This window comes from Nannobrachium achirus, assembly GCF_963921795.1.
Source record: "Nannobrachium achirus genome assembly, chromosome: 9".
Lineage (NCBI taxonomy): Eukaryota > Metazoa > Chordata > Actinopteri > Myctophiformes > Myctophidae > Nannobrachium > Nannobrachium achirus.
In genome coordinates, this window is record NC_137818.1 from 54,150,151 (window position 1) to 54,171,433 (window position 21,283).

Genomic DNA, 21,283 nt, shown 5'->3' on the forward strand with positions numbered 1-21,283 from the left:
GTGCCCTGGGGGACCCCTGTCATTGATAGGGTACAAGTGGTTAATGGATTTGGCACAACAGCATTGACTGTCATCCACCTTTGAGTTCTTAGAATTAAGCACCCATTCAATCCACATTACTTTCACTTGGAATTGATTTGTTTTTGGGTTTGTTTTAGATCTCTTTTAGCCTTCTTGAACTATTCATCCCAGATTACAGTTCATTAAACTATTATTTCATAATACTTATTTCTAACATCACTGTCACAGTACAAAACAGCCAATATTAAAATGATATACTGTATATCCAAAGTCCAAACAGTAGGTCACAATAGATCCATTCTATCTATTGCGGCAGTAAATATGCAGTTCTAAAAAAGGCAGTGAGGAGCTAAGCATGCAGGTAAAACACACTGTATGACGCTCACGCACACAAAGAAATCAGGTCCACTCCAATCCATACGTTTGACCGTTTATTCTTTCACACACGTAAAGGTACAGCAGTTCCCAATAAACTCTTGACTAACGTGGTTGTTACTGTGATAAGGCGTTTTAGCGGTCAACAGAAAATGTCGCTCCCAAGCTCACCCCTCTCCATCCAGATCCCATTTCCCAACTACTACTGAGGCCAGGTGAACACCATAGTAGTTATTAGTGTGGCAGCGCCCCAGCTCCGGTGCCCACGCCCACCACCTGCTAACAGTGCAGTGCCCAATCTGTCAATCAAATGTGCATACCTCAATAAAAAAAAAACTCAGGCTACACTATCCATAGTAATGTTTCATAGTACAAGTATACAAAACGTGTTCCCATAATGCAGTACAAAAAAAAACCTATTGCGCCCAGTCCCACAATTTATAAATAACATTTTACGCCTACAAGTCTCACATAGCCAGACGTTCAGAGGTCACCGCCTACTGATATGTCTGGTGACATCTAATTCAATGAACTGGGCAGAGATTTCTTCCTTCAGTTTCTTTCTTCCAAACAATCTACAGTAGGACAGTGGTTCTCAAAGTGGGGTCCAGGGACTCAGGGTTCCTTGAGGGGGTTCCAAATGGAGCTTTGTGACTCTGAGAGTGTACAAATGGAAGCATTTGTACACTCGCAGAGGTATGGGGGCCCTTTCAGAACCACTGGTCTAGTTATAAATAAAATTGCAAAAAAAATATATATATTAAACCGTACCGTAGTGCAACATCCACTGAAGGATTAAAAAGATAAATAATTGATTACTGTAAATGTGATAAATGATGTGGTATGGGAATGGCATATGCATACTCGGTTATACCGATACCAGCATTTTATGCCATATTAGGCAGCTTTCCTGAAACCGGTATCAGAATAAAAAAAACAGCAACTCTAGAACTAGGTGGAAATAACAAGAGATTTAGGAAATAACAGCATCACAGAACCAATGCAAAAAAAGACTTTAGTTTAGAACCCCCCACACGTATCAGTATAGGCTGAGATCTCTGTGTCTGACAGAGCCAGACTATTTTACACCTTGTAGACTTAGGGTCTGTATAAAATACTGTCTGTCTCTGCCAATTTCTATTCTTCTTTTTCTTTACCTGGCTGAATTCTTTCACATGAATAATACAGCTTTGGGAAACCCTTTAAGAAATCTATAGTAGCAAAGAAGTGCCGGCGCTTCAACTTATTTCATCTGGGTGGTTGTTGGGCGGTTGGTGATTTCTCTGAATTATTTTGTAGGAAGAGTCTTTTATTGACCCATTAAGACCTGAGGCCGATTCTACAAATGCCGATTATAAAGCAGAATAGTTCCCAAACCCCCCAAATTGATATATATTTTGCCATGGATCCCCCATCTGAACATGTTTTTGTGTCAGAGACTCCAGGAGAGAAGATTAAAATGTATTATTTTTTAAATGTTCAAAAATAGCAGATTTATATTCCGTATGGGAAAGGGGTAACATTTAGGGTGGCATAGCTGAATGGTTAGGGAGCCTGCCTGGGGAACCAAAGCCCCTGGTTGTTCCTGGTTTGATTCCAGGCCAGACCAGCAATGTTGGTGTGTGTCCCTGAGCAAGACTCTTAAGCCCCTATCTTTAGTAGGCACCGCGGTGATAAGCTATCCACCGCGGTGTAGTCTTTTTAAGTCATAAAACTACAACATTACGTCATTTCTCGCGGTGAGCTATCCACCGCGAACCCCGACACATCTCTCTGTTTTTACTATCAGACAATCTCCCCATCACCACTTGTTTTCCCACTTTAGGTGGATAGCTTATCACTTAAATTTGCCGTGATAGGCTCTTCACCTTGGACTCTGATAGAGGCTTTAAGCTCACGCGCTCCTTTTGGTCAGCGAATCAGCTGGGTTGTGCTGAAAATACTTAATTTCCCCCTCGGGAGAAAGTAGGTAATGATTATGTTATTATTAACATTGACCAATAATGTTGCCTCCTCCATTAGCCAAATAGCAGATCTGCAAGCTCACAACGCGTCGCATTGTGACAAGATGTGACGTTGTAGATCGGCAATTTTTGGCAAAGAGATGTGTCATAGAGTAAAAAAGTTATATTGTAAACATACTCTACCATACAGATTGGACAACATTTTCATTTCATTCTTTCATTAAAAATAAGTTATAGTGCCGCTTTAACGTCAATTGCTAGACACCAGACACCTGGGACTTAAATGTGTCATATACCAGCTGGATGATACAACGCACTAGTTAGTTGCAACATGCATGCTGTGTAGAGACTGATCTTATGGACCTGGAGTAGATATATATTTTATTTTCCTGCTAACATCTTAATGAGCTTGATTAATTCATTTGAAGCCAGATGTACACTGGTCCAGAGAGAATCCACCCAGAAAAGACATCCTTCCTCGCTTCCTGTGGCAAAAGCCTAACAGCTCAGAGCTCTAAATGTGGTTGTACACTCCAGTTAACCACTTTGATGATAGTACAGTACATGCCAACAATTCATATGATATCTAAAGATTTCAAACCTTTCCAAAATAGTGAAAATGTCTGAACTATACAAGGTCACTATGCGTCATATTGTGGCGTGTTGTGAGCTTGCAGATGGGCTATTTTCGCTATTCATTGTAATGAATTGTGTATTTGGGGATTATAGCGCTACCAGAGTAGACAGTATCCCAACATGTTGGAGAGAATGAAAGAATATACTCTGATTTTAGACTAGTCTACTACTGGGTGTGAGATGTTTTTGTCTTTCTTCTCTCAATATGAACTAATCTAATTTGAAGAACAAGATCTAATTCATTTGTTAGACCACAGATCACAGACTCGTTCTCCTGGGTCAGTCTTGTAAACACTGCAGATGGCACGGGGAATGATGCCTTCGGGGACCATCTGTGCTGAATGACAATGACACGACAATGAATGTTGATGTGTCGCTATTATTCTCCATACTTGGAGGATGAGGCATCATTTTGTTCAAATGCAAGTTGACGCTTGTTTGTGGAGTACCAGCTTTAATTACAGTTATACATTATTATTGAAACAGGGCTACAAGGGCTTTACAATAAGAATATAAAATAGAATACTACCATGAGGAGAGAAAAAAGAACAACAGTAGATTTCCTTTTACAAAATAAACACAAATAAAAACAAGTGGCTGGGTGCCTGCTAGCCAAGCAGTCCAGGTACATACCACAAACAGTATAGGCCTCTAATGCCCAACTATTTGGCTGCATCTCATTCCTCACCTCTCTCTCCCTGTTTCCAGTCTATCTCCACTGTGTACCATCAATACAGGCACTGTGTACTATCAATTAAGGCAGAAAAGCTCCCAGAAATATCTTCAAAAAACGAATGGCATCAACTAAACAAAATCTCCACTCCAAGTGAATAACACAAACACGGAAAGGTATAAGGAAATAAGCAACAGAGGAAATCAAAACAATGGTATAAAATTATGTTTTCAGAAGTGGAGATGACACTGACTTTGCCATTGTATGTACAGTAAATATTCCACAGTGTTTCGAGTGTCTGTTTAGAGGACATTCATATTCACATTAATGTGCTCTGTAACCGCAACTGAACAGAATGAAGGCTAGCCTAATTAAGGCGGCTCAGCCATGCTAAGTGCACTTTCCCTGTTTTGTGAGGAGGGCAAATGGAAACCCGATCAATGCTAATAAGATCTGACCCCATGTCAGTTGGAAGGATGCCAAGTCTATGACTAATTGACTCTATGAAGAAATCTTCATTAGAGGTGGAATAAGGAAAGACAAATATGTATCAAATCCAATCACAAGTCAGTATATAGTCTAATAATGTTGTTCATAAATTAACATTTCGTAATAATTTCTTCATCCATGGATGGATGGATGGATGGATGGATGGATGAATAATTTCATTATTACTGAGTATCATTTCAACCATGACACATGAAACAGTCGTTCTCCACTCAAGTGATATTTGGCTCAGAATCTATCTCTATCCCTTATTAATCCATACCCAGCTAAGTGTGCCCCAACTGCAGTATGTGCAAGGCTTGCCAAAAAATGTGAATAAACCGCTTAACACACACACACACACACACACACACACACACACACACACACACACACACACACACACACACACACACATTCATACACCGATGGTGGAGGAGGAAACCATGCAAGGTTCAAGGTTCAAGGTTGTACTTTATTGTTACATCTTTTGTACAGGTACAAGAGTAAAACTTGTTTTTGTTTGGCATCCTTCAGACAATGCAGTGGTATATCTAAAATAACAGCAAACAATATAATAACAGCAAACCACATCTAAATAATAATAATAATCTAAAAAGGTAATAATAATAATAATAAGACGTAGAAAGATGAGAAAGAAAGATTGCAAAAGACAAAAGAGCTTCCTCAAATGTACATGTGCATAAAGTTTGGCATATTCTATATGCCAACAGCATATTTTTTCCAGTAGTTGCTACTGTACTGTACTTAACTCTTTTGTAAACATCTTCACAGTATGTTCTATGTGCAACAGGTTAGTACCGGTATATTCAACTTCACAGTATACATTTATGTACAGTAGGTGCAATTCAACTTCACATTATCTCTTTATGTGAAGTATAGGTTCACAAGGAGGGGACTGGATCTTTCTCGTTCTTGACAGTTCGTTCATGTGCCTGATTGTTTGTGGAAAGAAGCTTTTTTGCAGTCTTTTGCTAGTAGCTTTGAGACTGCGTAGATGTTTTCCATGCGGCAACATCTTTAAACAGACTGTGGTTGGGTTGGTGAAGATCTTTGATGATTCCACGGGCTTTGCTGACACAGCGTTCGTCGTACAAGGCTTGAGCACCAACCTGCTCATCGGGAGCAATTAGAGGTTCAGCGTCTTGCTCGAGGACACTTGGACACGTACTCTGGGGGAGCCCGGGAGCGAACTAAGCCGTGTGCACATCTCTGAAATATCACTGAGCATGTTATTTAGGGGAAAAAGATTTAAAAAAAGATGAGAATGGAAAAAAAGTTCAAAAGACTTTAATTGTTTTTCGGTTAATAATGCATGATGCCAAGAATAAAAACAGCACCTACACCTTCCGGCAATACTGCCTTCATCAGGGTGACTAATCAAAAATCTTACCTGTGCACCTGTGAGTGCTGCTCACCTCGCATGATATCAAACACGAGACACGTGCAGATCTCCTTGTATGAGACGATCTGTCCGTGATGTTAGTTATCTCCATACATGGAGTTCCTTGCTCATACGGACATACAGTACACACAGCCAGATGTAGGAGCGGAAATGACATCACAGGCTCATTAACAGATTGATGGTTTAGATTAAGGGTTTTCTCCTTGTTGGAAGTGATGTGGCATAATTATTATACTACATTATGAGTCTCAGTCATTGTGGAAGAAGTGGGAAGTTTGGGCTGTTTTACTACCACAGTGACAGTCCAGCCTTGAGATTCTTTATATTTTGGCTGTGGACGGAGGTCTATAATTCATTGCGCTCAAGGGTCCTTGGAGGAGTCTCGGGGTGTCCCCAGAGACATGAGTTATTGTCGTGATAGCCGATATCAAAGAAGCTTGTACATCTCAATTTTTTAAATGTTTTGAAAAATCTTTAAAGTGCACAAATCTTCTCTTCTGACGGTCCCTGGCACATATACTCTTTTCAGACGGGGGTCCGTAGCCAAATATATATCTATCTGGAGGTCTCTGACTTGAAAAAGTTTGAGAACCATTGCACTCGCATATCGTCGCTGTCGGGCGGATCCAATGTTGGATCCATTATTTTGTCACAAGCTCGTATTAATACATTCCATTGGTTAAATATTAACCCATTTAGGCCTACAATTATTGAAATATTCAAAGACTTGCACACATTTTCACGATTTTTCAAAAATAGCAGATCTACAAGCTCGCAGCGCGGCACTCGGTGCCGCGCTGTGAGCTTGTATATCTGCTATTTTTCAATAGTTAAAGCATAAAATAATGGTTAAAGTGGTTCAAATCTAACGCGACTCGGGCGCGTTCCAGGTATTTGAGAGTTAATAAAACCCACATACACACTATTATAGCCACTTTTACATTGACTTTAAAAGTGTTTCCAAAATGGCAGAATCTCATAACAAGTCGCATTGTGATGTGTTACGTTGTGTGCCTTAATTGCATTTAGTAAGCAAGAAGGCATAACACAGCTATTTTTATTTTATTAAATCATGTCTTATTCGTATTTAACATGAATGATCTTAAAGCCAGATTTATAGTTGCATGCCGGTGTTGTGCACCGAAAAAAAGCAGTTCTATAAGCTCACAATATGTTGTGCTACAACGCTTTGTGAGTTTATAGATTATGTCCTGTGCGTGACACTGTGTGCAACCAAGTATATTAACATTCAATATCTCGTTTCAAGCTTATTTCCCCACACTACACCAATTAGTTCACTATCTTTCAGAAATGTGTTTTTAATGGATTTTATTTAATGGACCACCTGTATTCATACCATAGACCAGCATAAGAAAGAGCTGTGCAGCTTATGTGGAGTATTCATGAATGTCACAGACAGCACTTTTTCATTATTCTTTATTTTACCAGGAGTAGTCCCACTGAGATTCAAAACCTCTTTTATCTTTTATTAAGTGTTTCAAGCCCTTGCATGAAAGCATCCTTGTTGGAATACACAATGCCTCGTAGTGTCGTGTCGACACCGTTGTTTCTGCTGACTGCCAGATAGATACCTTTTGTAATGTTATAGCAGCGCCTGTGGAGGCTTTTTGGACGGAGGGGAGTTTTATTGGCCTCGTCTCGATGAGGGAGGGAGGGATGACGTCATCAGCCCACGCATTCTGCTGCTCATGGCAGCCAGGCTGACAACACTGGCTGCTGGCCAGCCAGTGGGCCATGCAGGACAGGCATGTGCACACATAGACATGAAAGAGGGCTTGAGCCCCTGCCCTTTTAACAGTCTGTAAAACGTGCCCTCTCCAGACCATGAATGCCGTTTTCACTAAGGTGAAAGAAATGCAAATGCCCTCTTTCCATGCCGTACCTGAGGGCAGCATTCAAGAGAATTGCCTTGTCCAAACTGTCCTGAACTTGAATGCAGCATCTTATGTTGAAAGAATTGCCCTCACTGTGTAGAAAGCCATGCCGTACACCACATCTCCGGTATTGCCTTTTTTGAGCGGTGGTAGCCGCTCCTGTGATTCGCTTTCAAGATGTTACTGGCCGTGTATGTCTGTCGCCGGCCATACCTCTCCTGACCACACACACAGACCACACACACACACACACACGTTAAAGGAGGGGCGCTATTGAGCAGGGCAGGCAGACAACACACTCTCTCTCTCTCTCTCCCTCTCTCTCTCTCTCTCTCTCTCACACACACACACACACACACACACACACACACACAGCGCAACGGTGGGGGCTTGAGTGTGGGGAACACGCACCACTGAGGCAGACAACACACTCTCTCTCTCTCTCTCTCTCTCTCTCTCTCTCTCTCACGCGTTGGTCAGGGACCGCGTTGGTCAGGGACGTGCAGAGAATGTTAAGAGAGGCAGGGGCTGACATTTCTAAAAGGGCCCTTTGGTGGACAATTCTCTCTTAAAAGGGCAGGGGCTCAAGCCCCGTTTGATGTCTGTGTGCACGTGCCTGACGACTGGCGTTGGTAAAAGCAAGAGCAGCATCATCGCATCGTCTATGCGAAGCGTAGAACAACCACGATGTGAAACGAGCAATTATAATCACACCAATGGATTATGTTTTCGTTTGAACCAAATTAGGTAGTCTACAGAGGGACGGAGGGAGTTTTACCGTGAACGTGGCTGCGTGCAGGCAGACTCGTGAGAGAAGAAATCCATGCTTTAAGTTTACACAGTGTTTTCGGTGGAGAAGTCTCGTAAACAGTCTGCCTTCCCGTCCCTACCAAATGAGTCGCCCGTTTCAGCTTGACTCGTTATCATTCTGAATCAATTAAAGTTACATTGTGTGAAACGTGAGCACGTTTAACTCAAGAGGCAAAGCACTGTCTGCTAGGCGGAGGACGGTCAGTGTAGGGAAAGTTCAGTAGCTGGAGGTTTATTCTTCGCTGTATGTCGGTGTCGCTAAACAAGCACCCTTTTAATTAATCTACAAGCCCACAACCTATTGGATCAGTGACGCATTGTGGACTTGTAGATCAGCCCACTTTTGCAGCGGCGAATGGAGACTTCTGCCTCGCGAGACCAGCCACATTTTAACGTTACACGCGAGAAGTGCTGCAGATTTGTTGTTTTAATTAAATATAAATTAATTCGAAGCTCTAGGGGTTGGTGGGTAAACCACCGCTCAGTTCACACGGGTGTGATTTTTAATTTTACCGGTAGTTTGGTATCAAGTACTGACAATAGCCGACCTCCAAGCTCACAACGTGTCGCAGCATGACACGTTGTGAGCTTGGAGCCTAGGTCTGCTATTTTCAATATTTTTTTATCAAAAGGCCCTTTTAGGAATTTCAGCCCTTGCCTCTCTAACATTCTTTCCACGTCCCTGATGCAGGACACTGGCCAAAAAAAAAAAAAAAAGGAAATGCTTCTGCAGACTTATTAACTAATTGCAAGGACTCCTCAGCCATGACTAGTATCTGAGACAGAACAAAGGAACACGGCTCTTCACAGAGAGCAGCGATTCTTTTCAAAACGTTTTTTAGGATATTAAAACAGGGAAATCTTCAGTGTCATTTCAGATTTTAGCTATACTTCTAAACTCTTTAGAATTCTAGGACTCTCTTTGGGATTTAGAACAGTGGTTATCAAAAATAGCAGATATACAGTACAGTACAAGTTCACAGTGTCTCAATTCGTGCCACGCTGCAAGCTTGTACATCTGCTATTTTTGTGTTTGACAAATGTTGAATAATTTTGACACAAATCCTCTCTTCTGGGAGTCCCTGGCATAAAACATTTTCAGACGGGCGTCCACGGCCAAATACATATATATATATTTTTTTAAGATTTGTTTTTGGGCTTTTTATGCCTTTATTGATAGGACAGTAGACTGACAGGAAACGGGGAGAGAGATGGGGAATGACATGCGGCAAAGGTCGTCCGGATCGGGAATCGAACCGGCGACGCCAGCAGGCACCACAGCCTAGCATGCGGCATGCGCCCTGACCACCAGGCCAGCGGGCGCCCCGCCAAATACATTTGGGGGTCTTTGGCCAGAAAAAGTTTGAGAACTACTGATTTAGAAGGCATTAGAATCAGCCTCATGTCTTAATGGGTTAAAAAGGTGTGATGAATGATATTGTATTTGACCACACATACCACTGCTCCATGAAATGTTTAGTATCTGGGACCACCTTTCTACACTTTGAAATCCACAGAGTTGATTTAACTCTGAGAGTATACAAATGGAATCAAATAGACCATTTGTACACTCTCAGAGATACAGACCGCAAGGGTTCATTTGGACGCCCTGGTGGTCCCCAGACCATATGTTGAGAACCAGTGACAAAGAGGATTATGCCCAGTCACACAGCTGTAGGGAGTGTAGCAAAGCTGCTAAAAATATTAACATTAACCTTGACATAAACTTGGACGTTGATGGCCTAGCTAGTGGTTAAGGCATACTGCCTTACCATACTGTAGGCTTGGATTCAGCTCTGATGTAGTCTGGCAGCGAGTCACGGGTTAGATTCCTGAGCCCGACGGACTTACTGTGTCATCTCTCCTATAAAAACCTTTTTCGTTTAGGAGTTATAAAGGTTTAAAGTTTGGAATTCTGAGATCACTCAAGTGTCTTAGCGAGTATGCGAATGGGTGCCAATTAAGCCGGTGTCTATTATCTTTATAATGGTCTTTTATGAGGTTAAGATTAATATTGGATATTGAAGTGGAAGGTTAAACTTAAGGAACCCGTTTTTTGAGGTGAGATATCTACAGTATATGTACAGAACCATAACACACTCTCTGATTATTACTCTGAGTACTCTGCCTAAACCTTTTGGGTATAACTCCAGTTCTATATTAACACTGAAGGACTTGAGATGTAGCACTGGTTCTCAACCTGTTCAGGCCGCGACCCCCAAAATAATCATATTTTAACTGGGGACCCCCACCCTGACGAGAGTTTAGGCATTACATTTTGCACAACACTGTTCTATTGTGAAAATAGTATGGAGAACCGGGATGACTGGAAGCGACAATGGAAGGCTCGTCTGAGGACGACCTAGAGAGACATGCTCACAACGCCTCACGTTGCGAGGCGTTGTGAGCATGTAGATTTGTGAGCACGTAGATCTGCTATTTTCACAATGTCTGCCTCTAATATTTGTCAATTTGGCCAATGTTTCATTTTTCATTTTAGGGGAATTAAAAATTCACCCCCGGGGGGTCCCGACCCACAGGTTGAGAACCACTGCTATAGGTGACTGGTCTGAAGCCGGTGCATCCGGCTTGCTGAGTGTCTTAAAATGAACACAATTGGCCATGTTTGGGATGGAAGCCAGGTGAGGAGGAGTGATATTTGTCACTGCATGCATGTATAGGCTGTCAGTGGGGAATGTTGAGCGTAGGACGAGGTGCTGCTTCCTCCCAGTGGGGGCTCCTCAATGACAGGTGAGCTAGTATGGTTTTCTTCCACAGCAGTGGCAAGCAGTGGGAGGAATTAATTGGTATAAAGACTAAATTGGGAGAAAAATGTGTACAAATAATTGTCAATTCAGGAAAAAAAGGAGATCTTGCAGGCAGCCAAAGACAAACTAAATAGTCCAGGTAGACACAAACATAGTTACAGTTACCTGGAGTAGACAGGTAATAAATCGCTAAATAAAACAATGACATTCTTAAGACTGTGTATCCAATTCTTTCATTTGGGGATTTAAACAGATTTAACAGCAGTGATTTATTCAACATATTCCAAGCAGAGAATGTAGAATTTGTACAGTAAATACTTTTTTCTAGTCTTTGTACAGGCATTTGGAACTGGGAGCATAAAAAAGTCCTGGAACATAAAGCATAGTTCCCACTGCCCAGTACTTTTCCACAAGGTATAAACACATATTATGAACTGAAGGTATAACTTGATTAGAGTTGATTAGAGAGAAAGAACCATTATAACAGACCCTTATAATGAGCAAAACAAGGCGACGATTAAATGACCTCCAATCATACCCCCATTAGTGCTGTGATCTTACAAGCTAATCTAATCAAAAAGCAATTAGACGGAATGAACCAACAAATACTTTTTTTTTTTTTATCCCTTGTTGCATCTAGTCTCTCTGTGCACCCTTTTTTCTTTCTTTTTTTTCTAGGCAGACTAGAGCAGATCATGACCCTGTCTGTGACTTCCTCCTCTGTGGAACTGTTATTAATCAGGCTGCTCTCACAGTTGACACACCTCCAATATCACTGACCTCCGGTCTGCCCTGAAATCCACATAGGTCAACCAGGTCACCTATGAGTAGCTTTACAGTGAATGTTGTGTTTTTTGGGTCACACGCACACTCACACGCAGCTGGTGAGACAGAACAAAAGTCATTTAACCTCCTGAACCCCTAGAGTCCCTATTCTGGGCATGTCATACTGTATAGGCCTAATAAGCAAACATCATGCGGAAATGGCTCTAAAGGGCTTTGAAGACAGGAGTGATTCTTCGCACGGAAAAAACGGACTATTTCATTTTTTCTAAAGAAACCAATGTTTCTCTATGACCTCATGCACACCTGTTCCAAATTTGCCGTGCGACAAGTGGCTGCAGCAGTGCGTTTTTTTCCCGATCGAACCCAGTCCGATTCGTGCGTCTTTTCGCATGCGGTAAAAACTCATTGACTCCTTTTATGAATCCTTTTCGGACATTCCACACCAAATCCAATGCGTTTTAATTATGCAGCAAGCGGAAAAAATGCAAAGGTCAGAAAACTAATAACACGCACACGGCAATGTGCAAACGTGATTGACATAAAGTGAGGTTGATTTGTTTATTTACATGCTCATATCCGGCCGGAAAAAAAAGCGCAGCAGTGTGCAAAGACCTTTCGTATTTATTTCGGACCAGAATCGTTTTTCGCAATTTCTTTTTTGATTTTCAAAACACGACGAAAAAAACACCGCAGTGTATAACCACCACACAAATCAGTGTTCATTGTCTGTCATTCAATGTTATATGAGATACTTCAATGGTTTCCAGTGGAAATAAGCTTAGTCTTTTCATGGATCTCCTTTTAGTAGACCTTGTACCGTCATGAAACTGTACCTTTTCCTATGCAAACTTCTAATAAAGTCTTCAATCAATCAAAAAAAGCAGATGTACAAGCTTGCAGTGTGACAAGAAGTGATGCTCTGTGAGCTTGTATATCCGCAATGTTTTAATAGCCAACGGAAAAATCTGAAATGACAGATAATTCTAATGGGTCAAGTGGAAGTCTTTATTGTGTAATGCATCATTTACACTCCATCATAGAGTGGTGTCGCTCACCGAAAATAGCAGATCTACACGCTCACAGCAGCACATGGCAAATCGCTCGAAGACTTGGCCCAGACACAGCTGGTTTCGTCATAAGTACGATCGTCTGGTTTCTGGCATCACCTTAACCTTTGCTATCGGACAGCTATAATCCACCGCCTCTTGTGTATCTGTATTGATTCATGGTGAACTGGATGACAGGGTTGTGGTGGTGGTGGGCGAGATGCAATCAGGGGTGTCACACCAAATTCTGGGCCCTGGGTACAAAGATTCACTGCGGGCCCCCCATGAATGTTCTTCATGGGGGGGGGGGGGGTAATCATTTTAGACTGGGAACGCATTATTACACATTATTTTGTGCGTTAACTATTGAAAAATAGCAGATATACAAGCTCACATCGTAAATCCTTCTAATGTTTCTATGTCAGTGGTGCTCAGACTTTTTCATGTCAAGGACCCCCAAAATGATATGTATTTGGCCACGGACCCCCATCTCCAAATATTTAGTTCCAGGGACCCCCCAGAAGCAAAATTTGAGTTACAAATGTTTGCTTAAAAAATACATATATTCAAAGATTCGTAAACATTTTCATGACTTTTCAAAAATAGCAGATCTACAAGCTCGCAGTGCAGCACTCGGTGCCACGCTGTGAGCTTGTATATCTGCAATTTTTCAATAGTTAAAGCGTTAAATAATTTAAGGCTCCTCCACCTTGGGCCCTAGTAACTCAGTCCCACTCCCCCCCCCCCCCCCTCGTGTGACGCCCCTGGATGCAATCACCATTAGATCACGCGGGCCGCGGAGGCCGGGGCGCGCTGTCCCTAGAGAAATCACCATATTAGCTGTGAAATGAATTGATCTCCCCTAATTATATGGAGACGGCGAAGCTGTTGTTTTGCTTTAAAACAACTGGCCCCGGCTCATTTATCATGAAGACGTCAGTCACAGAAAAAGCGTGTTTTGCTGCATGCTCCAAGGAGAGCTGCCCTATATTGTGTTTGCTCTAGCGGCAGGGAAAACAGATGGCGCCGTCTCACTTATCAGAATAAAGATTCTGTTCGCCGCGGCTTCCCGCCGCGGCTCAAAATAAAGTAGAGAGTTCAGTCAGTCAATCTCATACAAGCGGGAGGGGACATAATTGTTTAACACGCGGGGCCTATTAGTTTCAGCTGATATTGCGGAGAGGGGATTCCGACAAGGGGAATTAAACCTCTGATCAAATCGAAAGGGGAGATTTTTTTGTACTGATGGCTTAACCTCAATCCAGACATCATTGACAGGCAAGAATGGGAAAGGTGTGAAGTAGGCTAACTAAACCAGAAATTGAAATGCAGCCCGTGCAACCCTCCGCCTCCTGGGCTCCCAGATCCTCTGAATGTCTCTTCAGAGCTACACAGCTTCTCTCTGCTTGTCTACTGCCAGTCAGTGATCTGATTTATACCGGGTCGCGCGTCGTATCTCGCACCAAAAACAGCAGATCCGCAAGCTCACAACGTGCAGCGCTGCCGCGCATTGTGAGCTAGCAGATCGTCTGCTTCCGGTGCAAGGCAACGACGGCACACAATTAGGTATAAATCAGCCGTTAAGGCTTCCCTGCCGCGTTAAGTTGTAACCTTGGGAAGCTTTATGGGATGAATTAACTGCGACCAACTCCATGGCAACTTGAGTGAAGGGGAGAAGGGAGTGCTTTAATGTTCCCCACCCCGACACTAGGGCTTTCAGAGCTCATTAGTCTGTGTTGTTAAAGTGTTTGCCGCTGCAGTGTGCAGCGGCACGACGGATCACAGCTGACATCAGCCTAGCAGAAATCCAAAGAACTCTTCTGTTCGATGCTCTGCCGTCTCCATCTGTGGTTTTTCCAGTATAATGACATCGTTCAATGTTCAGCAATACAAACATCAGACATGTTTCAGTTTAGGCCTACTGGTACATCATACAGGATATTGGGTCACGTTAATTCTAACTAGGCATGTGCAATGTCTTATATCAGGGGTCTTCAACGTTTTCAGGCCAAGGACCACTTAGCTGAGAGAGAGATGAAGCAGGGACCCCCACTACATATCGTATGAAATTGTTTTGCAATGTTCATCGATATCTTATACTACTTAGACTTGTTTGACAGCACAGTACCATCTGTGTAGGTTGGATTAGTGTGTATTTGCATACATTTAACCACTTGAACTGTCAATACCTACTAGTCTGCTGCTCTTCTTTTCCCTCTACACAAATCCTCTGTGCCCCAAAATAGCCGATCTACAAGCTCACAACGCCTCACGCTGCAAGGCGTTGTGAGCCTGTAGATCTGCTATTTTTTGGCTAATGTTCCACTATAATAGGGATGCTAGGGTGCCAGTGATTAATGTATAAAACATGATCCTATCACACAAAGATTTGGTAGCCCCCCTGTAGTAACTCTGAGGACCCCCTAGGGGCCCCGGACCCCCTGTTGAAGACCTCTGTCTTATGTGGTTGTTTCTGTCAGGCAGAACATTTATTAATCTATTGGTTTGTTTATTAAAAGGTGATATATGCCATGTCATTACAGAAGCGCATACACATCCAATACGCCTATTCTCCTCCTGATTTGACTTTTATACTCATACTTTGCTTTTGCTTTTATATACTTTATTATCTCTTATCGAGTGTGATTTGTTCCCCCTGTCTGCCTGTGTGCAATGGACTAAGTCAAATGCCTGTGTGAGCATACTGCCAATAAAAAGACTAGGATTCCGAGATGTGATTTGAATTTGTAACGATGTTAAATTGCCTGGTGACTGGTGAGGTGCAGCCATTTTATGACGTTGCCATTGCCCTGTTCCGAAGGCATAGGACTGCACTGCATCATTCACCAACGTCCCACTAGGTGGCAATGGCATTGTAACATTCATAGGGAAATGCCAACTAGAATCTACTGTATATGGATAACGTGCTGCTGCAGTAATGTGGCATAGAGAAGAAGCAATGAATAGAAATGTTAGAATGCACAAATGCCTTCATCAGTCTCGAAGGGGCGCTGTGTGTTCATGAAATTGTGTTGGCGATATGAATCGACGGTGCTCAGCCAAAGCCTGCAAATCTGATGTATTAAGTTAACAAAGTGTGTTAGATTCAATTCCTTGGTTATTGTTTAAGTGCTGATTGCAAGAGACACATAGGCTAAGCAACAATGTAGACCAGGGGTCTTCAACAGGGGGTCCGGGACCCCTATGGGGGTCCCCAGAGTTACTACAGGTGGTCCTCCAAATCTTTTTGATTTGTTCCCCCTTTCTTATATTAACCACTTGAACCCTATCGTCCATAATCTGAGAACTTTAGCCAAAAATAGCAGATCTACAAGCTCACAACGCCTCGCGCTGCGAGGCATTGTGAGCTTGTAGATCGGCCATTTTCGGCAAAGCTTTGGAGGGGGAAAAGAGCAGACTAAGTACAGTGAAAGGTACCGTTCAAGTGGTTACATATCTGAAAACACACATTAACATGAATTCAAAACACACTGTTGATCGTGCCGTCAAACAATGAAACTATATCTATGAACAGGTTGTGGGGGTCCCTGCTTCATCTCTCTCTCAACTAAGGGGTCCTTGGCCTGAAAACGTTGAAGACCCCTGATGTATGGATAGAGAGGAGACTTGTGGTGTTTGTTTGGGTGTATTCTATCAAAGGTCCAGTTCTTTGTTGCAGAGAGATGGAGCAGCTTGGACAGTTGAAGCCATTCTATTCAGGTGCTAGTCTAACAAAGAATGACTGATGTGATGATCTTTCGTGACCCATAGGAAGATGGAAAGATGGAAACGTCAGTCATTCTTTGTTATACTAGCACCTGAATAAAAAGGCTTCAACTGTCCGAGCCACGTCATCTCTCTCCTGCAACTATTTCAAGATTCAAGATTCATTTATTTTGTCCAGAAGGGAATTTGTCTTGGACATGCAGGCTGCTACATAACATACAACAGGACAAGACAGACAGAAAATAAATTACAACGAATAGTGCACAACACACAGTGCTGACATGCAGGTCAAGTGCATACATTACATTACATTACACTACATTACACTAGAGTCATCACACCCTACTAACTGCCTGAGTTTAGCAGAGTAACGGATATGGGAATGAATGAGTATTTGTATCTGTTCAAATGTATTTTCTTGTTTTTAACTGGGACTCTATAACGTCTACCAGAGGGTAGCAGTTCATATTCTGAATGCAGAACATGAGAGGGGTCAGCAATTATTCTCTTAGCTTTCTTAACTACACTTTCCTCAAATATTGCTTGAAGGGTGGGGTGCTCCCTCACACCCATCACCTTCAATGCAATCCGAGCTAGTCTATTAATCTGTGCTTTTGACCTCACAGTCAAATTACCATTTGCTGTCCCTGTACCTGTTAGGCACTGGACTAACCGTATTAGGCTGAGGCCCGCCAGTAGAATTTCTTTGTGTTGAGTAGGGCAAGGGTCTTCAACAGGGGGTCCGGGACCCCTAGGGGGGTCCTCAGAGTTACTATAGGGGGTCCTCCAAATCTTTGTGTGATAGGAACCTTTTTCTTCTTTTTTATATTAACCACTTGAACCCTAGTGTCCTTACTCTGAGAACCTAACCCGAACCCAAAAATAGCAGATCTACAAACTCACAACGCCTCACAGCACGAGGCGTTGTGAGCTTGTAGATCGGCTAGATTGAAAGGTCAACTTTATTAAGTATTGACAGTTCAAGTGGTTAAATATCTGAAAACACAAATTGACATGAATCCAAAACACAATGATGATTGTGATCTCAAACGATTAAACTATATGATTTTGGGGGTCCCTGCTTCATCTCTCTCAACTAAAGGGGTCCTTGGCCTGAAAACGTTGAAGACCCCTGGAGTAGGGCATTCACCAAATATTTGAATATTTGAATATTCGAATATCAAAGTCACTATTCGATGTTGTTCACCGAATTCGCTTATTTTTATTTTTTTATTGTTTTCTCTTTAAAAAATATATTGTTTATAAAGCTTGGCTAGATAGGCCCCTGGTGGATGAATTTGTTAATACCAGGGGTTCTCAAACCTTTTTAGGCCGTGACCCCAAAATAAACATATTTGAACTGGGGACCCCCACCCTGGCAAGGACTTGGAATTGTAGGTATTACATTTAATGTGACTCGGTTCCGCAGATAAATATTGTGAAAATAGCAGATCTACATGCTCACAACGCCTCGCAACTCGAGGCGTTGTGAGCATGTAGATCGGCTATTTTCACAATGTTCGCCTCTTGCTTACTTAATATTTGACAGTTTGGCCAGTCCTGTCGAATATTCGACTATTCGAATACTTTCAGGTCAAATAATTCGAATACTAAAAGTCACTATTCGTGAATGCCCTAGTGTTGAGTTCATTGTGTTTCTGTTTCTTAGGGCAAAACTGTTCCGGGGGAAGAAAGTGCAAGGGGATTTTGACATCAGAGTGGAACAGGTGAGCTTTTCAGCAAAGCCCATAATATTTACTTCACACATTGTCTGTCTGCTGTTTTTAATTATGAGTCTCTATCTATCTAGCTTCGGGCAGAGTTTGTTTTGAGTTTCTGGGTCTTATTTTTCAACCTTCCCTGGTGGAGTTTGTTTTTAATTATGAATCTATTTATCCGTCTTCAGGCGGAGTTCAATGAGATCAACATTGTGGCGTACGCCAACGGGACGTGCACCGTTGACTTGCAGGTGCTGAGGAATGGTACCAAGGTTGTCAGGTGAGATGATGGGTGCATGTGAACACACATACCAGGGACGTGCTGGGCCCCCTGATTCAGCCCGGGAAAAAAGAGTTGGAGAGGCCCTCATTGCGCGCTATAGAGAGATCTCTCTCTATAGCGCTGCTGCTACTAGATTTGCCATTTCAGATCATGACAAGTGACAAGCCAGTGGGCCAATTACATGAATTAGGCCTATATTTCGTTGTTGTCGGGTGGAAACCTTGTATGTCCGTTGTTATGTCCTTGTATGTCCGTTTGTTTTGTATTTATCATTTAAAAAATGATTTAAACTAGTGAAAACAGCCGATCTACAAGCACACAACGCCTCGCGGTGCGAGGCGTTGTCTGCTTGTAGATCTGCTGTTTTCACTACTTTTGTGCAAACAGTTTAATTTTTACTTTTGTGCAAACAGTTAGATTTTTTCCTAATGGCCCAGCCTGGACCGGCCCGAGAATGAACCGGCCGTTCGGGAGTTGTCCCGCTTTTCCCAATGGCCAGCACGTCCCTGACACATACACACAGCACACACACATGCACGCACGCATACATCTACGCACAACATAATACTGCCACAAGGGTGGGGGAAAAGAACAGCATGGCCAGGAATGATTCCAACTTTCCCAGCATAAGAGGTTTTACAGCGTTTCATCACCTGCACGAAGGAGGTCATCAGTGACCGAAACCTGCTACATATGCTCCTCCTGTACCAAGCAGTTCGGCAGTGCGCGGGCGTATTCCTTTTCATTGTTGATGTGCACTTGTTTGCATACGCACCTTTTTATTCTAGCTGTGTGACGGTTTTTCTAAACAGCATTCATCACAAATTATGCTGATGGTGAAATAAAGTAAAAAAACTGCACACATTTGCATAATGTCACATTTCTCTATGGCTGTGTTCACACTGGCAGCCCTAATCAGATTTTTGGTGTCTCCGGATTGGAATCAGATTGGTTTAATGAAGTCTGAACTGCAAAAGAATATATAAAAATAAAAATCAAGTTGAATATCTTTGCGAAGCAGATTCTTTTGCTAGGTTTGTTCACTTTCCAACACTCTGAAGACACTGAAGCCTGATTTATACGTCTGATTACCTCATTATACGACAATGTGAGACAGCCGAACACATTTTAACTCCTTTATCCATATTTTGTATGTTGGCTATTCAAACATGGTGGATATTATACAAGCTCACAACGTGTCACTTCGTGCCGTGCTGCAAGGAATTTTTGAATATTTTTGAAAAACCTTGAAAGTGTTTGAAAATCTTTAACACAAATCCTTTGTTCTGAGGTTCCTTGGCACAAAACATTTACGGATAGGTGGTCTGCGGCCAAATACTGTATATCCTCACTGTCGGACAGAAACCTTGTATCTCCAAGTTTCAAATTTGTATGTTTTTTCGCTAAGTAAAGCCCTTCTTCGCTTCATCATACAAGGCCGTCTCACAAAAGTAGTGAAAACAGCAGATCTACAAGCACACAACGCCTCGCGGTGCGAGGCGTTGTGTGCTTGTAGATCGGCTGTTTTCACTAGTTTAAATCATTTTTAAAATGATAAATACAAAACAAACGGTTTTGGACATACAAGGTTTGCACCTGACAACGACGATATATATCAATTTGGGGCTCTTTGACACGAAAAAGTATGAGAACTAACTACTGGTGTAGACAGTCTCTTAGTTCCCACATCTCTTCCATGTGTCTTATTTGCACAGGTCTTTCAAGCCAGACTTTGTCCTCATCCGTCAACATGCCTTCAGCATGACCCAGAACGAGGATTTCCGCAATCTGATTATCGGCCTGCAGTACGGAGGCGTCCCCAGCATCAACTCCCTGGACTCCATCTACAACCTCTGCGACAAGCCCTGGGCGGTAGGTACACACACACACACACAGCAGCCTGCTGGGTTACTGTTATACACATATCCAGGGGTGTCACAAGGGGGAGGGAAGTGGGACTGAGTTACTAGGGCCCAAGGTGTAGGGGCCTTACTTTAGCTGTTGAAAAATAGCAGATATACAAGCTCACAGCGCGGCACCGAGTGCCGCGCTGCGAGCTTGTAGATCTGCTATTTTTGAAAAGTCGTGAGAATGTGTGCAAATCTTTGAATAATATGTATTTTTTAAGCGAACATTTGTATCTCAAATGTTGCTTCTGGGGGGTCCCTGTAACGAAATATTTTGAGATGGAGGTCCGTGGCCAAATACATATCATTTTGGGGGTCCTTCACATGAAACGGTTTGAGTGCCACTGACATAGAAACATAGGTTTTTCAAAAAACCTTAGAAGGATTTGAAATATTCAAAGACTTGCACAAATTCTTCACGATTTAAAAAAAATAGCAGATCTACAAGCTCGCAGCGCGGCACTCGGTGTATTTTATATTGCTATTTTTCAATAGTTAAAGTACAAAATAATTGTGCGGGGGCCCGCGGTGAATCCTTGTACCCATGCAGGGCCCATAATTTTGTGTGACACCGGGGGTGTCACATATCATCTATAAACTCTGCCACAAGCCCTGGGTGGTGGTAGGCACACAGCCTGCATGCATTTACATTGCATTAGTCTTGTTAAACTTAAAATAATACTCCTGTCGGGGCGGAAACCTCGTATCTCCAAGTTTCAAATTTGTTTGTTTTTTCGCGAAGTAAAGCCCTGCTACATCATGA

The 21,283-nt window shown here is 42.4% G+C and overlaps 1 protein-coding gene across 1 annotated transcript in view; it reads left to right on the top strand.

Moving 5' to 3' along the window:
* Positions 1-21,283, top strand: part of syn2a (synapsin IIa) — a gene marked incomplete at its 5' end in the record, with an annotated part of 32,573 nt that overhangs the window by 2,025 nt on the left and 9,265 nt on the right. Inside the window, 3 exons of the mRNA XM_080733687.1 lie at positions 18,282-18,339; positions 18,519-18,610; positions 20,329-20,485. Coding sequence (XP_080589813.1) covers positions 18,282-18,339; positions 18,519-18,610; positions 20,329-20,485 — 307 coding nt within the window. The remainder of the gene's footprint in view (positions 1-18,281; positions 18,340-18,518; positions 18,611-20,328; positions 20,486-21,283) is intronic.